The sequence below is a fragment of the Nelumbo lutea genome, chromosome 5 (assembly GCF_056320005.1).
Source record: "Nelumbo lutea isolate HS-2025 chromosome 5, American lotus-T2T, whole genome shotgun sequence".
Lineage (NCBI taxonomy): Eukaryota > Viridiplantae > Streptophyta > Magnoliopsida > Proteales > Nelumbonaceae > Nelumbo > Nelumbo lutea.
The window spans coordinates 7,408,252-7,430,884 of record NC_142688.1 but is presented as its reverse complement, the minus strand read 5'-3'; the positions used below and the strand labels follow the sequence as shown (position 1 = coordinate 7,430,884).

At 39.3% G+C, this 22,633-nt stretch overlaps 1 protein-coding gene and 1 pseudogene across 1 annotated transcript; both read left to right on the top strand.

Annotated features, from left to right (window-relative positions):
• The first annotated feature begins 1,364 nt into the window (after positions 1-1,364).
• LOC148850105 (ADP-ribosylation factor-like protein 8a) lies at positions 1,365-21,596 on the top strand. The gene is made up of 6 exons (XM_088944291.1): positions 1,365-1,834; positions 10,580-10,661; positions 10,787-10,819; positions 10,942-11,063; positions 20,816-20,977; positions 21,156-21,596. The coding sequence occupies exons 1-6, from the start codon at positions 1,797-1,799 to the stop codon at positions 21,271-21,273; spliced, it is 555 nt and encodes a 184-aa protein (XP_088800417.1). The 5' UTR covers positions 1,365-1,796; the 3' UTR covers positions 21,274-21,596.
• On the top strand, positions 4,363-6,169 carry LOC148850106 (THO complex subunit 5B pseudogene; annotated as a pseudogene).
• Positions 21,597-22,633: the final 1,037 nt, after the last annotated feature.

Below are 22,633 nucleotides of genomic sequence, written 5' to 3'. Positions count from 1 at the left end.
CACTCCAATGTCTTTGTTACCGAAAAGCCAAGGAAAATGAAGTATTTGCACTTTTTTCTCAAAACTATAGGAGAGGCCTTTGTTAGGGTCAAAACATAAATGTGGTTTAAATAATTGTTATAAGAGGATTTTTTTTTTGAATTTTACATAAAACAATAATAAATCAATAAAAACTAATTAAAAAAAAATATTTGAATTGAACTTAGATGGACACCATTTAATTGGAAATGTCATAAAGCTTCATATTCAATTTTGCTCATTCCAAATTTGGAAATAATACAAATACAAATATGTAGAGCGCAAAATCATGTATTTTCCATTATATTGTATGTATTTGTACTGCACAATGTACTCCTTCCAAACTAAGCCTTAGGCCAAGTTTGGAAGTTGTACAAATGCAAATTTGTAGAATGCAAAACCTTATATTTTGTATTATTTTATATGTATTTGCATTATACATATTTGCATTTGTGCTCTTTTCAAATTGAGCCTTAGGTCCATTTGGAAGGAGTACAAATAAACAAATTATAAGGTTTTGCACTCTACATACTTGTATTTGTATTCCTTCCAAATGGAGCCTTAGTCTGCGTCTGGAAACAATGCAAATGGAGTGTAAGTCCCGGTTCAGGATAAATTTGCACTCTGGTTCAGTTTTGTCTATATTTGAAAATATTATATTTATGCATTAACAAATAACAGACCAATGTATATTTGCATCGATAATAAGATGTAAAAATATATCAATAAAAAAGAAGTAAATTTGCATTCGTGGGCTTTTGATAAAAAAAAAGAAGAAAGCATATGCTTTTATTGAAATTCTTGTTTGCATCCATTACAACTAAAAGCCTATTTGGTAAGAAGATAAATTTGTCAATGCAAAACTAACTTAACTTTGCAATTTATATGAATCATTTTACACTCTACATATTTGTATTCACACTTGCAGATTTTTTTAAAACTACAATGAAAGTTTTTATTAAAGTAAAACTTAAAAGGGAAATTTTTATGATTATTAGAAGTTTTAGGGGTTGCCCTTTATATTTTACCCTTTTACTATTATTATTTTTGGCTTCATGTTCATTGGGCTACCGACTACTTATACAACTTGAGCCAAATCGGCACCCTCCTAAATCCTAATCTTTCACCAGACATTATTCACATCACAGGCTGTCTGCTGTCTGGGTGTTTAAAGCCAGAAAAACTGCCATCTGAGAGCCCTTCAAAATGGGCACTCAAACTCATTTGGGGGAGAAACTTTGGCTGTTTTTGAAAAAAACAGTCCAGGCCGTTGGGGAATTTCTGTGCATCACACGTATGCTAATTTGCTAAATTGCTATAAAAAAAGACAATCAAAGGGACAAGTTGGGCAACGTAACGTGTCATGAGAGGGAAGTTGAAATTCCCAAATAGCCCACGGCCAAAGTTTCAGCTCCCCTCCGGGCTCCGGCCTTCTTTTTCTGACACAGATGAAAAGACAAAAATATCCTGATTATCAAACTTAAGGGCGCTCACGTCACCGCCTTCCTTGTTCTTCTCATCCCTTTTGTTTTGTTTTGTTTTTATTTTTTATTTTTTAATGCAATGTCTAATAATAATAATAATAATAATAATAATAATAATCTAGGAATGCAATTTCAGTAGCTGGGAATAAGGATTGGGAAGGAGAAAGGTCAATTGAAAATCAGTGTTTCGCAGATCCTTTCCCCTGTAGCTGTCTTGTCCAATCGAGGAATTCTAATCACTTTCAATTATCGTTTCTGCAAATTTTTATTCTCTAGTTCTCTGATTATTCCGCCATGGGTATCTGGGAAGCTTTCCTCAATTGGCTGCGAAGGTAAATGCTTGTGCTTTGGTTTCCTCAAAGTCACTTTTTCAATTAATCTGAATGTATCTGGCTTTCTGTAATTTTGGTTTCGAATCTTTGTCAAAGAATTCTATGTTTGATCATTTGATTATTGTTTTGCATTGTTCCCTTGCTCCTCCTTTTTGCGCCCCCTGCCTCTCGAATATGTAGTTATACGTTGCAATTCTGGATTTCAGTAAGGTCTTATTCCGGTTTTATTAATAGAAAGTTTTGCCCCTTTTTTGTTTAGCGTTTGGTACGTATAAAACTATGTAGGGTTTTAGGAGAGATTTCTTCTTCATCTTCTTCTTCTTCTTCCTTAGGTTCTATACCACTTAAACTTCTTTTGGAAAATAAACATTTTTGAATCGAATTACAGACTTGAAGGGTGTTGTACTTGAATTTGCAAATGATGCTTCATTGTTATAGGGGGTTTTAGTTACTATTAATTATTATTTATACCATAAATCTTTTTTTGGTCGTAGAATGATTGAACATGTCTTATAGTTTGCTGCACTGGACAACTGGCTTACTTGTTCTTAAATAGAGGATGGGATTTCCTAATAGGCTGTAATTTCATTTGGTTCATCATGTCCCATACTGTTTGATATAAGTTTCTTCGTTAGTTCACACCTGAGGTAATTCTTTCTGTAGTGTTGGGTTTTGTGAGATGTACGAATTAACATTGAGGGATAGAGAAGAGACGAAAGTACAACAATAAATGAAAGACCTGAGGACAAAGGGAAACAACAGATGGAGATTTTTAACTTAACAGATAACTGAAAATAGAATATGGGAAAAATGAAAAAGAAGCCATAAAGGTCATTACCCAATATTGGTCCTAGATATCTGAGGTCCCGGGAGATGTGGACTGGATAGAAACAAGAATGCGAGTAAAAAATATGGAAAGCAAGAGCAATTAAGATATGTCTCATGCTGATTTTTAGGTTATGTGATTGTGACATAATGAAGAGGTAAAGTTAGGTTCACCAGTGGTCTAGTATACCTATCATCCAATAGGGTATATTTGGCATTTTTGGTGACTGATCATGTGTCTAGGCATTTCCTTTTGTGAAGTATTTTTATTTTTTGAGAAAAGGCATTTCATTACTGAAGAAAGGAAAATAAACCCACAAAACATCCAAGAAGGTTATACAAAACTGTACAACCAGCAAAAGGCTCATTGCCAAAAAACAAAACATGAACCCAGCAATCAGTCCAATAAAACATCTAGGGAGAAATATATGCTAAAGGGCACATTATGAATGCTTTGCATAATGACCCCATCTTCCTGTAAAGCCTTGTTTTCAATAATCTTCTGATTTTTTTCTTTTTCTTTCCATATGGACCAAAAGATGACAGCTGGAACGTTCATCCAGACTTTCTTTCCTTTCTTACTCAATTCCCTTAGCTGCCAACCTTCCAAAGCCTCCATTTGCTGATGATGGGAAAACCTAATAAACATTCATTGCTTTAAGAAATGTAGCCCAAATCCTCCAAGAAAGTGGGCAGTGCATGAACAGCAGTTTGGATGATTGCCTTGCAATAAAAAATTAATTGTGTGCTAGATTGCATGCACAAAATTGTGGATGATATTGTACAAATATTTGGATATTATAGAATGCATATACCATATTTACTAAGTTTTGTTCAAAATTTCTTTTGACTGATTACAGAAAAGAGGAAATTTATAAGAGAGAGAAAGAATGGAATACAAGAGGTAGAATTTCAATTAAAGCTTGACAAAGAAATGTAGCTCATTCCAGCAGCACACCCTAAAGAGGCTTATCAATTCTCACTGGATTTCTCCCCTTCCAACTACAAATCATCCCTATCAGCTCCTTCTCTGGCTAGTGAATCTAGTGGAATATTTACAGATCTTTTGAACCTCTTAAATTAGATGTTCATGATGGTCCCAATGATATAGATTCTCTAATAGAATGAAGATATCTTTTCTTTTCTTGTCCATGCTATTCTCAAATTAACAAATTTCAAAGAGAATTAACAATATAAAACATCAATGCTGAAACCAAATATCTATGTTCTTAAAACTTCAAAAATGGTAAAGATATATCTACATATCTGAAAATAGAGAGTTGTCTAAGCTGGTGGAGTGCCTAGGGGCTAGGTTGTTATGGACGCATTCCTCGGGAAGACGTACCGTCGCCACCGACAGCAACAGGCACCTGACCCACCGCCAGCAGCAGCAGTGATTCAATGATTCTCATCGTACCCAGTTCGGCAACAACAGCCTTATCTAGATTAGATTAGATCATCCTGCTTGTTCTTATCTTATCTTATTAGTTGATTAGATTATCTTATCTTATCAGATTAGGATTAACTTATCTTATCTTATCAAGATAGAGTTGGAAGTCTCCCTATTCAGCAAGGAGACTCCCTAGGACTAGGACTCTTGTAATCTCCTATTTAAGGAGACACCATTATTGAATGAGGATATCAAATTTCCAGTCAAGAAAGAGAGTAAAAGGAGAGTTCGGTGATCTCTTGGACAAATCACCCTCTAGGACGCCAAGATAGGTTCAGCTAGGAAGGGGAGGAACAAGGGAAAACATGAGCTTTTCCCCGTGGACTGACCCGTGACGAGATCCTATTCTCGGGCCCATAACAACTTGGTATCAGAGCCAACCGTCATGGGAGATCTGGAGCAGCTATCATCCAGGGTCCACGAACTGGAGCATAGGCTTGTGGAAACCAACTTGGAGGTTCGTGAGGTCAAAGATGATGTCCGGGAGCTGCGACGCTTGCTGGAATCGTATTTCTCTAACAAGGAGAGGGATCCAAAAGGGGTTGTAACCACAAACAGCCGCCGACCAGACTTGACGGAGTCGTCTGGCGAACAACAGGTCGTCGCCCCGGTAGCCGCAGTCATTCCCAAGTACAACAGGCTGGAATCTCCATCGCACAACGACAACGGAGACCCCTTAAGCTGGCTGTATCGTTGCGAGCAGTTTTTTCGGAATCAACGGACAGATGACCGGGATAAGGTAAATCATTATATATTGCTAGAAGAGGATCGTGTTAAAGCAGAAACAGAACGTGTAAGGCACCAATAAATTTCACTACATTGCAGCTCCACAATTTGATGTATGAGAAAATTCACTTTGTGAAAGCCATAAAGGTGCGCAAATATTTCAAGTCAAAGTATCCGAATATTGAACTTGTGCCTGAGGAAGAGTTTTTCAGTTCAGCCCCTCAAGATATTAAAGGATCTGTACTATTAAAAGACAATGCACATGACCTGATGCTAAGGCAGCTTAATTTTGAGCTTTTCCGGCGAAAAGAACTCTGCAAACTTCATGAGAAACTGGAGCAACACAAGAAAAGCCTTATGGAGACCATTGCACACCGAAAGAAGTTCCTTTCAAGCCTCCCGAAATCTCTGAAGAAAGCATCCTTGCCTGTCCAACACCAACTAGGGGTTCTGCATACAAAGAATTTAAAGCAGCATAATTTAGCAGAATTACTGCCACCTCCACTCTATGTGATTTACTCACAATTGCTGGCTCAGAAGGAGGCATTTGGGGAGGGTATTGAATTGGAAATTATAGGAAGCATGAAGGATGCTCAAGCCTTTGCCCACCAGCAAGCAATTAAGGACAATGGTGTTTCTACAAATACAGAGATGAATAAGTTGGAGGATGATGCGCCTGATGAGGAAGAGGAGGGCCAAAGAAGGAGAAAGCGGCCAAAGAAGGTTACTGGAAAAGAGAACCTTGACCAATCAGGAATCTATCGATCTCATCCTCTTAAAATCATCCTTCATATACATGATGATGAGGTTTCAAATCCCAAGCCTGCAAAACTGGTTACTCTGAGGTTTGAATACTTATTGAAGTTGAATGTTGTATGTGTTGGTATTGATGGCTCTCAAGAAGGACCTCAGAACAACACCTTATGCAACTTGTTTCCTGATGATACTAGTACTGAGCTTCCCCATCAGTCAGCTAAGCTCTTTGTTGGTGTTGCTGTTGAAGTCTTGGTAGAATGGTGTAATTTACCATCGGTCGAAGCCACATGGCTCCCATTGGCAGAGTTCCATGCCACATATCCAGAGTTCGAGCTTGAGGACAAGCTCGTAGTCCAGGAGGGGAGTAATGTTATGGATGCATTCCTCGGGAAGACGTACCGTCGCCACCGGCAACAACAGGCACCTAACCCACCGCCAGCAGCAGCAGTGATTCAATGATTCTCATCCTACCCAGTTCGACAACAACAACCTTATCTAGATTAGATTAGATCATCTTGCTTGTTCTTATCTTATCTTATTAGTTGATTAGATTATCTTATCTTATCAGATTAGGATTAACTTATCTTATCTTATCAAGATAGAGTTGGAAGTCTCCCTATTCAGCAAGGAGACTCCCTAGGACTAGGACTCTTGTAATTTCCTATTTAAGGAGACACTATTATTGAATGAGGATATCAAATTTCCAGTCAAGAAAGAGAGTAAAAGGAGAGTTCGGTGATTTCTTGGACAAATCACCCTCTAGGACGCCAAGATAGGTTCAGCTAGGAAGGGGAGGAACAAGGGAAAACATGAGCTTTTCCCCATGGACCGACCCGTGACGAGATCCTATTTTTGGGCCCATAACATAGGTGCACAGGTGACCAATTTTGTGAACAGTAAGATGATTGAAATCTAGGTTATTGATGCAAAAATGGACTCTTGTGCAAAATGATGAAGTGAAAGATGTGCTCTTAAATATTTTGATTTCCCTTAATTATTTTTAATGGATAAACATCTTGAGTAGGTTTTGTTTTAAAAGTTGGTCTTGCAGCTTCCAGTTACTATCACTATGTTTTCTATTTTTTTATAACAGTTAATTATTACCAATAAAAATTTGATCACCTTAGTTATTGGTAGTTATGATTTTAGATAGTTTTTATTTAAAAATTGAGGCAAACCTCCTACTTAGGATCATAACATTTCTTAGATGATCAAATTTAGGTATATCTTACAGTTGATAATTGTTGGACATTGCTTAGCTGGAAGGTTGACTTCATTAGTTCCCAATAAGTTTTTTCCCTGGGGGAAGTAAGATGAGTAGGAATTCCTCTTCAACTAACATCTCCAGGGTAGAGAGTGGCAGTTATTAGTGAAGGAATGTAAATAAGCTGTATTTCCACCTATTTGTATCTAATGCAAGGCTAGTAGTTGGACTATCTAAATTTTGGAATCAATTCATGCCCCCTTTTGGTGCTTAATGGCAGCCCCCATCTGATATTCTAACTTGTTCAAGTGAATATTCTTTTGGAAAGGGAAGTTTAAGTGGAGATACTGTTGAATTGCTATTTTATGATGTGTTTGAGTTTGGAGGAGAGGAGATCTAGTTTTTTCCCCAATAAAATCTTCTCATTTAAGATCATTTGGTAACCTTTCGTATTGCTTGTTGGATATTGGATAGAGGTAATTTTAGACACTTTCTGTAGATTCAAATTCAATGGTTAGAGGCTACCAGGCTGCCAGGTTATTTTGATCTCCTTAACTCATTAACAACTAGTGCTTTTGATAAATAATTTAAAATTTCATTAAGAAAAGAACTGGAGATACAAGCTTCCCATGAAGAGGCGCGGGCTGCGTCTTCTCCAAAGAACAAGAAGAAGTAGAAAACAAAAAAGCAAATTCAAACTACAAATGAGCCCAATACAATTGTTCCCTGTTTGCCTCTAGCTTTACTAGACAATCAGCCAAAACATTTGCTGATCTCCCCACCCATATTATACTTTCAGCCAAGCTCCTTATCATCCATTTATATTTTTTAATTTCATTCTTAAAGTTCCACACAATAGACTCAGGGTTCTATAGCCGGCCCACTAACACCTTGGAATCCCCTCCGATTAGTTGTTGTTGCACACCTAGCTGAACTGCAAGCTGTACACCCTGGATGGCAGCTAGCAATTCTTCCCTAGTAGAGTTCCCAATCCCTAGGGGACCTGAGTAAAGGAGGACCGCATTTCCAGTTTCATTCCTCAGCACCCGTTCCATTCCAGAGAGTCCTGGATTACCTTGACTGCTATCATTGATATTCAGCTTCAAAAAACTTTCAGGAGGTTCCCAACTCATACTGATTCTAGTCTTTAAAGAGGAGCAGCTTGCTACTTCTGACCAATTCCCCTATATATCACTAATGGAGAATTGGTGGAATGAATCCAGGGACTTTAGCCGCCATATCACCCAATGCAGAATGCACATCTTCAATTCTAGCATTTCTTTCTTCCCATACTGTCCATATCAGTGCAGCTCTAGAACACCTCCACATGATTCTTCCCCTTTTTTGATGCCATTGGGAAGGTAGAAGGATAAAAAAGCAGACTTACTTTTGCTGTCTTATTCTACCTGCACCACCACTCCCATAACATTGCAGTAAAGGAACAGATGTTAGTAAATGGTGTGATGATATCAATCCTCACCATGAGATCTGCAAAGGATACACCGGTTAGGTGAGATACAAAGGAAATGTCTTCTCTTTTGAAGAATATCCAAGGTCTTTATTTTCCCATAATACACTTCCCAGCAAAAAGCCATAATCTTAGGGGGAATAGGCTTGCACCAAATTTCCTTAACAGGGAAGGGCTGGTTGGAAGGGGACTAAGAAAGGGACCTGAAAAAAGAAGCACAAGAAAAAGACCCAATCGGCCGGGGTGTCCAAACACGTTTATCTAGTTTAGAAGGGTCCAAGCAAAGTTTATCAAGGAGGCTTAACAAACTATGTAGGCAATCAATTTCCTCCTCTCTTAAGCCTCTATGAAACCTGAAATCCCAGTTAGGTGCCAACGGATTTTCCAGGGAGAGACAAATTTACACAGAAGGTCTTTTTTATATCAAGAAACAAAGAATAAAGAAGGGAAGAGATCCTTTAGAGGAGCCTCTCCTACCCAAGTATCCTCCCAAAAAATAACAGAGTTACCATCACAAACATCAAACTTGACAAACCTGGGAAATTGAGGAAGAGTACGATGTATCGCTTTCCATGGAATTGTTGATGCAGCTCGCTGAGATACTCTAGCATCCCACCCATTTTATGAACGGCCATGAATACTTCCTACCACCTCATGCCATAATCTCTTTCTCTCCAAGGGCCATTTCCACAGCCACTTCCCTGGTAATGTTGTATTCTTTTGAATCAAGTTTCCTAAACCCAACCTCCTCTTTATTCCGACAGACCACTTCACACTTTATCAAATGATCCTTCTTGCTTCCCCCTGGTTCCTATAAGAAGTCCCTCATCAATTTCTTTAGTTTGTTGGCTTCCCTAGGTGGAATCCTAAAGACAAATAAAAAGTAGGTTGGTAGATTAGCAAGTGTTGCAGGACTGCTCTCTAGCCTTGTTAAGCTCAACTTTGATGCTTTTGTTTTGGGGAACCCAGTGTCCTTTTGAAGGAGTTCAAGTGATTGTGGGGGTACCATTGACTTCCTCTAGCCTATTGTCATGGTAGTTTCAACTTCCCAATGGAATTGATAATATCTCTTTGGTCCAGGGCTTAAAACTGGTATACTCCATAGGCATGGAGAGAGTTGAGAGTGAAGGGACAACGATGCAAGTCCTTTTCCTTTTTAAGTGCTTATAGCTTGGGTAGTGGACAAGCATAGTCCAAGGCTTCATCTAGGATCCCTTAAATGTTTGAATTATACTAAAAGGGTGATCATCTAGGCAACAAGGTGACTGCCTAGGAAACAGAAATAACAAGGTGGGTCCCTTATTGTAATTTTATTACTAGGGATGCATCTTATTAGTATGTGGCTTGATACATGTTATCTTATACTCTGCTACTTTTGCTTTATTTTATGGTTTCATTGTTGAAGGACAAAAGAGGAGGTCCCCTTCGTTTTTTTTCTTTCCTTTTTTGCAATTACTCTCTCCTCTCTCTCTCTCTCTCCGTCTCTCAAATATTGCCTTTTTTAGTTGCTAATGTTGTTTGCACAAATTCTGTTTGAATTATTGAAGCTAATAGATATAAAGTTCTTTTGTGATTTGGATTTGATGGTTTTAATGAAACTCATTGTTATTTAGTAAAGAACTGTGCTATTTTTGTTGTGCATTTGTTGGTTGGCATATAAATCTAGGAGTTTACTTAGAATTTAAGTTTTGCTTTCTCAAATACCACTCATGACTTCTGAGGCGCCTAGATACTCTACTGTTGCCTAGAATTGCCCACATGGATTGAAAACCATTTGGCCAACCATGAATATTCTGAATTTAGATAGTTGCCATATTGAAATTTCAATTCATGGAGGACTTCAATTAAGCATGCCACATTTTAATGGATTTTCATAATTTGCTCATTATCAAGTTGAGTTTGAAAGATCGATCCCCTTTCTCTGGGGTGGAGTCTTCTGATAGAATCTACCTGGTCGTACTTCATAATGAAAATGCTCAGAAAGCTCCAGCTGTTTTAGCTGTTTACTTTTCCTGGATCACTGCTACATAGAATCTTTTCTACTGATAATTTTATGGGGAATCTTAATTTACCCCCACCTCACAAATTTTTACTTCACCCTACAATTGGGAACAGTGGCGGTGGGGGAATTGTTGCCATCATGCCAATACCTGGGGAAGGGGGGGGGGTATGGTGTCATAAGTGGGGGTGTTAGAAGTTTTGAATTGTTGTGAGTGTATGGTGAAGTTAAAATTTGTAGGGTGGGTTCAGTCGTATTTACCCTAATTTGATTTGTTTGCTCTATTTCTTTTCATTTCCTTTCCCTTTTCATTGCAGCCTCTTTTTCAAGCAAGAAATGGAACTATCTTTGATAGGTCTTCAAAATGCTGGAAAAACTTCGCTTGTGAATGTTGTTGCAGTATGTACATTTTTACTTGAAGCATCATCTATGATTTTTTTTCCTCCTTATTTTTCTATTTTGTTTTTACCTTACTATCTTTTAGTGCTGATTTCTAAGATATTGCCTCTTGATCTTTATTGTAGACTGGAGGATACAGTGAAGACATGATTCCTACGGTGTGTGATGTATTTCTTTTTGTTTATAATATGTTGGATGATATTCTATTTGCAAAATATCTTATTCCTTTATTTGTCATTTTCTGCAATAATATTTTTGCTTGCACATTTGTGGACTACAGGTAGGATTTAATATGAGGAAGGTAACTAAAGGGAATGTCACAATAAAGTTGTGGGATCTCGGAGGTCAACCCAGGTTTCGTAGTATGTGGGAAAGATATTGCCGTGCAGTTTCTGCTATTGTGTATGCAACCAACCTATTTAACTTATTAGTCTGCATAAGATGGCCTTCTTCTGTTATTTTACAAGGGTCTACCAAATCCTTTTTTTGTTAAAACTGGATGACAACTTTGGCATGTTTTACAGTTTTTAGATGTTCCTTTTTTAAATTGGTAGTTAGAACCATTGAAAGAAGTATGAGAATCACAGGAGGGCAGAAACAAAGAAGAGTACAATGGGAGATAATAAAAACACAAATTGACAAGGTCTTTGGTTTTTCTTCTTCATGGTTGTGAATATATTGCCTGGGTGAGAAGTAACAAAGTGATATAGACAAATAGCACCAAGGCAGTCACATTTAATAATCAGGCAGTTTCCTAGGCAACGAGCCGATGACAATATATGTGTATAGGCATGCTATGGTTTCTATTTTGTAGGTCCAATGTATCATTTATTAACTTATAGTTCATTGGATTCATTTCCCCTTTTAATTTGGTTTTATGTTATGCTATTAGGGACTTAGGTTTTATGATAAGCTCTTTCTTTAATATATTTTATTTATCAAAAGAGTTCACTTTTATTTCCTTTCTTTTTTTTTTTTCAGATACAGAAAGGTATTTTGCTCATCTTGAACCACCTAATTAAATGTTTATCTTTTTTGGATAGCCTTATTGCATTGCCTTGATATCCAAAATGTATTTTCCATGCATTTAGAAAGAGAAGAATATTCACTCGGTACTGAACTGCCTTTTCACTTATTGGCTATGCTGTGATTTCTTTTGGCAAGTTTGAGCTGTGCTTGGTAATTCCAGGGAGTTTTCCAATCCAGTTCTTGCATGGCATAGATGGGGTTTCAGTTGTAGAGGGTTTATACTTCAGAACCTCCTTCCCATTGTGCTTATTGGAAAATTTGTTAGGAGTACCCCAAATCATCTCTGAACAAAGTGCAAGATGGAAAATACCATAGATTCAGTTATCAATAAAAAAAACATTTATGTAATTTCTATTAATGAAATCACTTTTCTTTTTCTATTTCCTTTGGTGGACTTAGAGGGTTTCTATCACCTTATTTTATTCTAGGATGGTACTGAATTATCTAAGACACAATTTTGTGAGTAGGTTTTTGAAGAGTTGACATTATATATACTGATCAACTGCAGTTGTGTGCTGTATATAAGTTTCTCCCATTTATTCAATATATTACTTATTATTACGGTTAAAAGTATTAATATTCTTGATGTGCAAATTTTTGTTTGAGAGTTTTGGTGTCTAAGATACAACTTTGTGAGTAGGTTTTTGAAGAGTTGACATATATGTACTGATCAGCTGCAGTTGTGTGCTGTATATAAGTTTCTCTCATTTAGTCAATATATTACTTATTATTATGGTTAAAAGTAGTAATACACTCGATGTGCAAATTTGTGTTTGAGAGTTTTGGCTCACCAAAACTATTATCTTTTTTAATATTTTGGTCTGATGATTTGACAGGAGACCTGTTGCATCATATATTAGAGTTTTAAAAAGTTAATATCTTATAATTCTTTATACTACATGTATTGGTGGCCCTGAGATAGGATATGATATCGATACTTTGAACCTTGCTTGCTTACCAGAAAATAAGAGAAAAATGATAGATCTCTACTTACAGTAAAGTAGTAAACTAATATTTGCAGACAAAAATAAAGGTAAACGAAGGATTGTGAAAGATAGATCTGGCTCTTATGGTTGCAATCACGTAGTTGCCCAGCCAATAATTGACTATTTTTTACCACCTATTCATTTTCGCAAAAATTGCTCTTGGTACTGTGCACAAAATAAAAAGTTCAAAAAGGAGGGAGAAAAATAAGAACAAAGATAATCCCTACTTTCAATTTTAGCATTACATTTTCTTCAAGTTTGAATTGTAGAAAGCTTCCAGAGAGCTGAAATTTGATTTCCAAGATCTAGACAGTGACATCCTGTGATATCAGTGGTTAAATACAATAAAATGCAAAGTGAAATGCTAGCCTCATATGGTTGACTCCTTTTTGATCCTTAAGAAATCTATTGTCATTGATATAGAAAAAAGAAAGAGAGGGTTGGAGGAAGCTGTATTGCTGTCATAACATTTGGTTGCCATCAGTTTTCTGTCAGTTGGTTTATACTGTGAGGAAAAGATCTGTTGATTTGTATTTTTGACATATCTACTGATTTCTATTGGAAAGAAAGAGGTCGAGAGGAAAGAGATTATTGAACCCGTAAAGTTATTAGCGCTATGCTTACCAACAAGGTAAGTTTTGGTGCATCAGCAGATACAGAGTTCTCTATATATTAAATTGAACTACCAAACCTAGCTGACCCGATGGTTGAACTGATTTACTCAGCATCTTAACGGGTTTGACATTTCTTTGGTTCGTAATGGTAAATTCAAATCAACTGATGTATGCAGAGTATGCAGATTTATTGGTTAAATCAATTCAGATCTTTTATAGGGTTGTTTTGAGATTATTTGACATTGACTGAGTAGACTATCTTTTCAAAAGTGGATATAAAACTATCCCAGCACATTGTCCTGCGTGGAGACCTTTGTTTAGAAGACATTTAAATGACTGGGAAATTATAGGGATGGTGGAAATTCTACACTGAATGAGGAGGACTGAAATTGATCCTTCTGTGGAAATTTGGTCAATTGCCGGTATCTCAGTGGGACCTAAGGAAGGAAAAATTGTGTTGAGAATTGTGCTTTTTGCTGTTTTTTGGACTTGGGCAGAGAGGAACTCTAGGATTTTTACTTATAAAGAAAAAGAAAAACTCTAGGATTTTTTACAACAAATGTGATACGAATGAGGGCCTGTTAGTTAAATCAAAGGCTGAAATTTTTTTCTTGGGTGGGTGTGTGATAGGGAATTTTATGGGAAATCTTATTACATTTTATACAAAGGTTTGCTTTTCGTAAATTCTGCCAATCAAGGCTGAAAGGTTGTGTATTCCCTTTGTACAGTTCCTTGGTGTACAGAGGGTCTTTTTGCTATTAATGAAAGTTATACTTTACCTTTTCTGGAAAAAAAAAGATATGACAGGACATATGGACATGGCATGCCTCCCCAAGCCCATCCTGTTGACATGCCAAGGTGATATTGACAAAACATGCCGACATTTTGGCATGTTAGACAGGATGTCATGAAAACTGACATCATCAATTTAAGGCAATGGCAATTTTAAGGTGTCTGTGCCCTTGATTATTGAGTGTTGATCTCTGATCACTCATTGTAATCATGTCATTGTGTTGTATCTGTAAAATTTAACTGCACTAAGGCAAAAGCCTGACATGGGGCTATAGTTCATGTAAAAGCTGGAACCCTCTCCACCTCCTGAAACTCTCCCCAGCAAGCAACCCCAATAAAAAACAAAGGAAAAAAAGGATAAGTATTAGTCATTCCTTTAGTTGTCGTCTTTCTAATCTTTGGGCCACACCATTGACTTATGACTGTACAATCAATTGTGCCTTATAAAAGCAAGGGAAAAAGACTTAAGCCTCCCTTGAGGTTTCTCATAAATACTGAAACTTCCCCTGTCTTCAGAAAGGACTAAGACCTCTCCTGTCAAAGTTATATCTAACAGAACATCAAAAAGTCTCTTATGCCCTTGCTAATTCTTCATAATTCAAAAGAGTAGAATCTCTCTAGAGAAATGACCTGTGAATTTTTTTTTGGAATAAGAACATATTTTTATTTCATGATTCCTTGATAGGGCTCCAACCATTCAGCAGAAACAGAAGTTACACTAGCACCCAAAAAAATCCCTATTTTCTTTGATAGAAAGCAAGATACTTCTGCCCCTAAAATTGATAAATATTTAAGATAACAAGAAGAGAGAAAAAAACAGAAATACAGAAATGAGTCAGGGGAGTACATGAAGAGGATCTAGAAGAACCAATGGACCTCGGAAGCATCCTTCCATCCAATACCTAATTACATATGACAGCCCTTGTAAGAGCCAAAACTAGGCAAGAAAAAGAGAAAAACAACAAAGAGATTGAGTGGCCTAAACAGCTTGAGGAGTTTATCAAGAACAAGAAAGAAGGGTTGGAGTGGCCAGTTCTGGAAGATTCTATGAGCAGAAATTTGGAGAGAAAATTTGAAGTGTCAGAAGTGAAGGAAGCAATATTTTCTATGGATCCGATCCAAGGCACCTGGGCCTGATGGCTTTTCTATGGCTTTCTATCAAGACTGTTGGGAGTGGTTAAAGGATGATATAATAAGGGTTTTTGAGGAGTTTTACCACAAGGGGATTGTCAGCAGAGGAGTTAATGTTACTTTTATTGCGATGATTCCAAAAAAGTCGGGGGCATGCCATCCAAAGGATCTCAGGCCAATCAGCCTAGTGACAAGTCAATAGAAGATCCTAGCCAAGGTTCTTTCCCTTTGGACTTTACAATGATATAATTAGGAACTGGAGGGAAGTTGCTTCTTCTTCAACTGTTAAGAAGGTCTTAAAGGAATGGGACCCCCCTGAATCACGACTCCTCAAACTGAACTTCGATGGATGCAGCCTTGGCAACCCGGGAAGATCTGGAGTTGGAGTAGGGGATTGTAGTGGGGCTGTTCTCAGGCCCTATTGGTATGGGTGATTCCACTACAGCCGAACTAAAGGCAGTGGTATTTGGTAAGCTAAGGAGCTGGGGGTGCGAAAGCTTGTTGTGGAAGGCGATTCCAAAGTAGTGATAATATCAAGCTGGCTAAAGCAAACTGAAAAAATACCCTGGCTGCATAGAGATGATGTCAAAAAGATTAAAAACCTCTCCAAGGACTTGCAGCTATCATTTCAGTGGACTCCAAGAGCGGCAAATGGATTTGCAGACCAGCTAGCAAAACAAGGGGCAAACGGGGATCAGTGTTTTTGGGCTCAGTTGTAAGGATGATATATCAAAGTGATAGTTGGCAGCTTAAGTTTTAGTGGGGTAGCCGAGGCTACTCATAATCTGTAATTCATAATTTCTTATCTTAATGAAATTCTCTTTTACTGATAAAAAAAGCTAAAAAGAACAGACAAGAAATGCATTGAGGAAGCTTCTCTTGCTGTATCTCTTGTTACCATATCCATGACCTAAACAACTTGTAATGGTCTATTATTTGTCTGGACCCATGACTCCATTATCCTGCTGCAACTTATGCATAAACCTCCCAAGTAGTAATCTCTTTTGTATCTTTTCCCCAACAATAAGCAGGAGTGTGGACACATGCCCTGTTGTCACAGGGTTAATCAACGAGGCCCCGTGCGGCGCTCGATGGGGTCGAGAAAGCCTACGAAAGCAAGCAACAACACACAAAAGGCAACAAGAATGCACACAGATTAGACAAAAGGTAACTTGTATTGCATTAATCAATGGTAAGCACAAGCACACAGTATAGTGTCGAGGGGATCTCGTGCTTAACCTTTACACGCTTATGAACTCACTCGACTACCTACCTCCCCTCAAAGAGTACGTTAAGCTTTTGGGGGAGTGACATTAAGAAACATCAAAAGAATGAAAATTCATACTATGTATTTACAATAACGCCATTGTCGGTCCCCCCTTACAAAATACATGCGTAGCCCACCCATGACACACATGCTGACACCTTGAAGGCACGTGGTTGGCACTCTGATGGCTCATAGTAGGTGCTTGATGGCGCGGCAAAGGAGTCATTCGTGACATTCTCCCCCACTCAATTCGATCTACGTCCTCGAAGATCGGCTTCGGCTGGTCCCTTAGAGTCACTACTGTGGAAGGAAGGTTCTTCTGCTGCTCCCGAATCTGCTGTCGTCCAAGGCTGAGGTGTATAGTCTTGTAGCATGGTTGGGTTGGCCTATTCTGTTGGGATTTCATAGGGCTAAGTCCTTTCCTGGCGGCCTCAAGTATGTTAATGGCTGATTCGACTTGGTTATAGGGTAGGTTTGGGCCAGGTAAGGGTCAAAATGATGGTTTGGATTGTTGGGGTGTTGGTTCCCATGAATTTTTCCCCAAGGGTGACTCACAAGGCTACTACATGATTCAGTCTGAGGGATGGTGCGAAAGTGGTCTCTAGGCAGCTTGGGTGGCACTCGCTTTCCCCTGTGGTTGTGGTAATAGGCGATGTTGAACTTGGACACGGCCTTGGGTCTTGTGCTTTGCTTGATGGTTGTCGACGCGCACGAACTCTGTTGCTGGAGAGGTGTAGACGACTGGATGGCCTGCTGTTTCCTACTGCTGCTGTAGTTGTTGGCTCGAGGTGCGGCTTCTTCAGCTTGTGGAGTGGGGAACTTCTCTGCTTCCTTCATGTTGGCACTGAACAAGGCTTCTCCATGAAAAAGTTGTAGTGCAGAAACTTGCTTCCCATGAACCCGGGTAGAAGTCAAACTGGTACCATGCAAGGGGAGTGCTCGTCCAAGATGCACAGAGAGTTGATGTGAGGCAGGAGTGCTGCTTCTGCTTGTCTCATGAAGTCCATTCCCAAGACAACTCGGAAGTCATCCAGGGGTACCATTGAAAGATTAGTCTTGTTTGTCCACGACCCAACTTGGAGGTCAACCCCACGAGTCGTGCCTTCAATCGCCTTTGCCCCGGAGTTCACGGCCTTGATCCACCCTATCTCTTTCACAGTGTTCAGCTTGAGTCGCTTGGCCTCGGCAACTGAAATGAAGTTGTGGGAGGCCCCTGTATCAACAAGGGCTTGAGTCGGCTTCTCGTCGAGGAGGATGTCTACATACTTCAGCCCCCTTTGGGCTCTCTTTGGCCTTCCATGATTGGCCTCTTTCTTCACCATGGCGTTGAAGAGTTGAAGGGCGCCCACTCTTGGCGCCTGCACAGACTTTTCCTCATCACTTTGCTCGTCATCACTGAGCTTGGCGACAAGGGCATTGATCTTCTTCTTGGTTGGGCAGTTGCGAACCAAGTGATTTCCCCCACAAAGGAAGCAAAAAATTGGGGACCCAGCGGTTCTGGGCTTGTAATGGTGCTGAGGGCCTTGCTCTCCTTGTGGCTTCTTCCCGTAGTCTTGTCTTGCTGGCTTGTTGAAGCTGGAGTTGTCGTATGGAGGGTGTGAGCGACTTGCTCCCCCACTCAAATTAGGGGAACGCGGGCTTTCTGGCTTAGGAGCTTCTTCATCTGACAAGCTGGTCTCATTGAGTTGCTCCGCCACTGCCATTGCCGTGGCGAGGTCCTGTGCGTTGCGGCGTTGGAGTTCTAGTTCGGCCCATGGCTTCAGTCCGTCCATGAAGTTGAACAGTAGATCCTTGTCGGACATGTCCGTGATCTCCAAGGTAAGGGCTAAAAACTCTTTGACATAATCGTGGAGTGAGTCCCCATGTTGGAATGCTTTCAACTTCTTCCGCGCCAGGTACTCCACATTCTCTGGGTAGAATTGCCGCTTTAGTTCTCGTTTGAAATCAGCGCATGTCTCAATGGTGCACGTACCCCGTTCAATGTCTTGGCATCGCTTGCGCCACCATAGCATAGCAATGTCAGTCAAATACATGATCACTGTACGGATTTGCGTTAGGTCATCATCAATGCCAGTGGCATGGAAATATTGTTCCATCTGCCACAAGAAGTTGTCAAGTTCTCTAGCATCTCGGGAGCCGGCATAAGGTGTGGGCTTCTGAATCTTCACACGAGCAGGGGCCAGTGTTGTGGAGGGGCTTGGAGTGCTGGCCACCAATCTCTTGAGGAGCGACATGTCTCCTCTTAGTTCATCCACTTGAGTTTGGATGTCGGAAGGAGAGGCCATGGCTACTTTCATGGTCATCCATTCAGCTTTCATCTCATCCACCTGGTCTTGGATGTCGGATCGAGATGAGCTCCCTTCTTGTCGGGATTTTGTTCCAAGGACTTCCTCGAGGGTTCTATTTAGGACGTCTTGGACCTCATTCATAATGCCATTTAAACGGGCTTCTAGCTCCACCATGGAGCTCTCAATTGTTTCCACATTCAAGTGGATTTCTTCTACTCGGTCACGCATCTCCCCAACAGTCACTTCACAACGAAGGATGCGTGTGTCGAAGGCAGCAAGCGTGTCAACTGACTTGTCAGGCTTGCTTGTCTTGGATGTGCGACCCCTTGGGGCCTTCTCTGCAGTGGCTTCATCGCCTAGAGACTCATCAGTCTCCCTTGCATGGGCAAGGCCATGCCTAATCTCGTCGGTGAGTTCCTTGTTGTGCTTCATTGCGCCACCACTAGTGTTGCTATGCAAGGGTCACGAGCGTTGAGGAGCAGCCTGCTCTGATACCAACTGTTACGGGGTTAATCAGTGAGGCCCCATGCGGCACTCAATGGGGTCGAGAAAGCCTATGAAAGCAAGCAACAACACACAAAATGCAACAAGAATGCACACAGATTAGACAAAAGGTAACTTGTATTGCATTAATCAATGGTAAGCACAAGCACACAGTACAGTGTCGAGGGGATCTCGTGCTTAACCTTTACATGCTTATGAACTCACTCGACTACGTACCTCCCCTCAAAGAGTACGTTAAGCTTTTGGGGGAATGACATTAAGAAACATCAAAAGAATGAAAATTCATACTATGTATTTACAATAACGCCATTGTCGGTCCCTCCTTACAAAATACATGCGTAGCCCGCCCATGACACACATGCTGACACCTTGAAGGCACGCGGTTGGCACTCTAATGGCTCATAGTAGGTGCTTGATGGCGCGGCGAAGGAGTCACTTGTGACACTGTGGATCTGTACAAACCATCAAAAGACTGAAAAGTACCGTTCAATCCTTCTAAGAAGAAAGGGAAGTCTTTTGCGTCGGAAACTGAAAAATTACCACTCAAATCATCTAAGAAGAAAGGGGGAAGCTCTATTGAATTCCATCCCTGTTTTCTTCAACTCAATGTATTTCGTCAAAAGCTTCACATCTTCTTTCTCTTTCCAGTAGCTTCTCAATGTGGCCCTTGACAGTCTTGTATATGATGGCCTGGATGATTGCCAAAGAACAGAGGAGAAAGTAGAGGGATAGAATCCTGGATCCATGGCATGCTCCACCATGTGGGTCCCTCAATACCGCACTGAGGAGGAGGACAAGCACTGTGGAATGGAAGAGGAAGAAGCAGTAGAGTTGGGTGATCTTCTGAGAAAGGATATCAATTTGGGTTTCCTTCAAAGTAATCCAGCAGTATCAGACTATCAGTTCTTTAAGCCATTGCTTCAAGAGGAGCTTGTGGGTTGGGTTTTCAGCGATTTGGTGAAGTGAGTTAATGGGGTTTAAGTTCTATAACCGATGAGTTTACTTGTTGATCTGCTATGCACCATGGATTTAGTAGATGCAGTGCAGAGAGGGAGAGAGAGAGTAGAATCCATAAAGGGGGCAAGGTTGGGGTTTTAAGAAAGTTTCAGCCACATTTGACGTTACACTTACAAGCAAACAATCTTGACAGAATGATATTGGAGGGGAGGTCTTTGTCTGATGACATCATCCAAGAAGGTCCTTTCTGGTTCATTGCCTGGCTTGAATTTTTAAATATTTTCAATAATAAAATATAAGACATTGCATTAGATTCTGTAAGATGTTAGTATTTACTGTTTTGAAGATGCTGTTAAGAATTTTCATTTTTTTTGTGATATACCATTATGCGCTATTTGTGAGAAGCTTGCTATTTTTATTGACTGATGATGGTCTCCTCAAGCCTGTGCCTTCATGATAAATCTAAGTAAAAATTGGTTGTTGTTTCATTTATTACTTGAGTTGCTCTATTGAATTATTTTACCTTTATATGCATACGGAGTTTTGTTTACAATCCTTGATTGATGATTTTATCCGACCATTGCAGCTATGTTGTTGATGCTGCTGATCCTGATAATCTGTCTATCTCAAAAAGTGAACTTCATGACCTTTTGAGCAAGCCTTCACTGAGTGGCATCCCACTGTTGGTATTGGGAAATAAGATTGACAAACCAGAAGCTCTTTCCAAACAAGCGTTGACAGATCAGATGTAAGTACCAATGGCTTAATGTCCATTCCCAGGAGTCCATCCTTCGAATGTAATTGAGAACATACTGTTTCATAAAGTAATTACTTTGTCAATTATATTTTCTGGGTCGTGAGTTTTCTAGTCTCACTAAACCTAAAATGGAAGTTGCTGTTGTTAAGGATAATTTTGTGTTGTGCAGGGGGCTCAAATCAATAACTGATAGAGAAGTTTGCTGCTTCATGATTTCGTGCAAGAACTCGACCAACATTGACTCTGTCATTGATTGGCTTGTAAAGCATTCAAAGTCGAAGAACTGAGAATGAGAAGAGAAAGTGTTTGCAGTTTGGGATTGCTGTTTTTAGATTATGAAACTGTGTTTTTGGTGGTTGGTGGTGGGAGTTATTCTTGTCTAACAGGGTTTCTGATTCTCTGACCATTTTCTTTCTTCTACCATATATTAGATTGTTCCCCTTCTGGTTGGGAAAACATTTGGTCTTGGGGTTATGTGGTACTTAATTTATTCAATCCTCTCTCTCTCTCTCATATCTGTTGTGATCATGGAACTGGAGTCGATGGATTTTTATGTGATCATATTGATCTGGTGTGAATAGCAGCATTTTCTTGTGCATTTGGTACCAAATTGTTTTTGATAGATGACTTTGCAATATCAAGTTAGCAGCGTTGCATGGAAACATTGGAATCAGAATCTTACACATTTAGGTAGTTGGACCCTGCAGAAAGAAAAAGCAAGAGCTCATGGACATGTTCTATAGAAAAAAATTGAAATATTAAAGGGAAAATTCCCAATTAGTATCTTGTACTTTGGGCCTAGTGCCATTTTGGTCCCCAAATTTTAAAATGCGACAATTTAGTATCCGAACTTTCAAAACGTGTCAATCTAATACCCATTGTTAATCAACTATTAATCAGCCGTTAAATGGCATTTGAAAAAGACACAAATGCCCTTCAAGTGTCATCTATTTTTTTTTTATCAACTATCCAAATGTTGACAAAAAATTAACAGTCCCAAATCCTTGTCTCTTCTATTAAAGAAAGTTGGGGTATGTTAATTTTTTGTCAACATTCTTGAATAGAAGTTAATAAATAGTATAGGAAAATATCCTAGATGAATGGCCGTGATGCTCCAACGAGATGGAGTGTTGGGATCTGGTCATATCGTCGATCCTTTAATGCATCATGATTATCGAATCTTTTCAACTTCAATATGTGATTCTAGTTTGAGGCTTTGAGAATTCTTGGTTGAATTGAATCATACACCAACCAATCAATGGTACAAATGCGATCAACACTGTAGTATCATACACTTTTAAACGCTATAATATCTCTTGATCCATTTCTAATTGATTTATTATTATTATTAGGGTAAATTCCTTAAACTACTCTTATGGTTTAGTTAATTGACTAACTGTACCTTTACTGTTTGAAAATTGACTAATGTTACTCTTACTGTTTCTGATAATTGACTAATACTTCCCTTACCGTTAGTGCCTGTTAACAGAAAGACGAAAAAGACTATTTTACCCATTATTTTTCTTCAAATTTTCAAAATAAAACAAGGAAAGGGGTTGTTGGTGGCGGTCTAATGAGAGAGAGAGAGAGAGAGGAGGGAAGAGCTTGGAACCGAATAGGACAATGGCGACTTCTTCCGGGTTTTTC

Bases quoted from the DNA above. Each gene is read 5' to 3' on its own strand.
- LOC148850105 (XM_088944291.1), top strand. From the start codon at position 1,797: ATGGGTATCTGGGAAGCTTTCCTCAATTGGCTGCGAAG. The intron at 10,662-10,786 runs GTATGTACATTT...TCTTTATTGTAG, and splicing joins CGCTTGTGAATGTTGTTGCA to ACTGGAGGATACAGTGAAGA. The intron at 11,064-20,815 runs GTATGCAACCAA...CGACCATTGCAG, and splicing joins CGTGCAGTTTCTGCTATTGT to CTATGTTGTTGATGCTGCTG.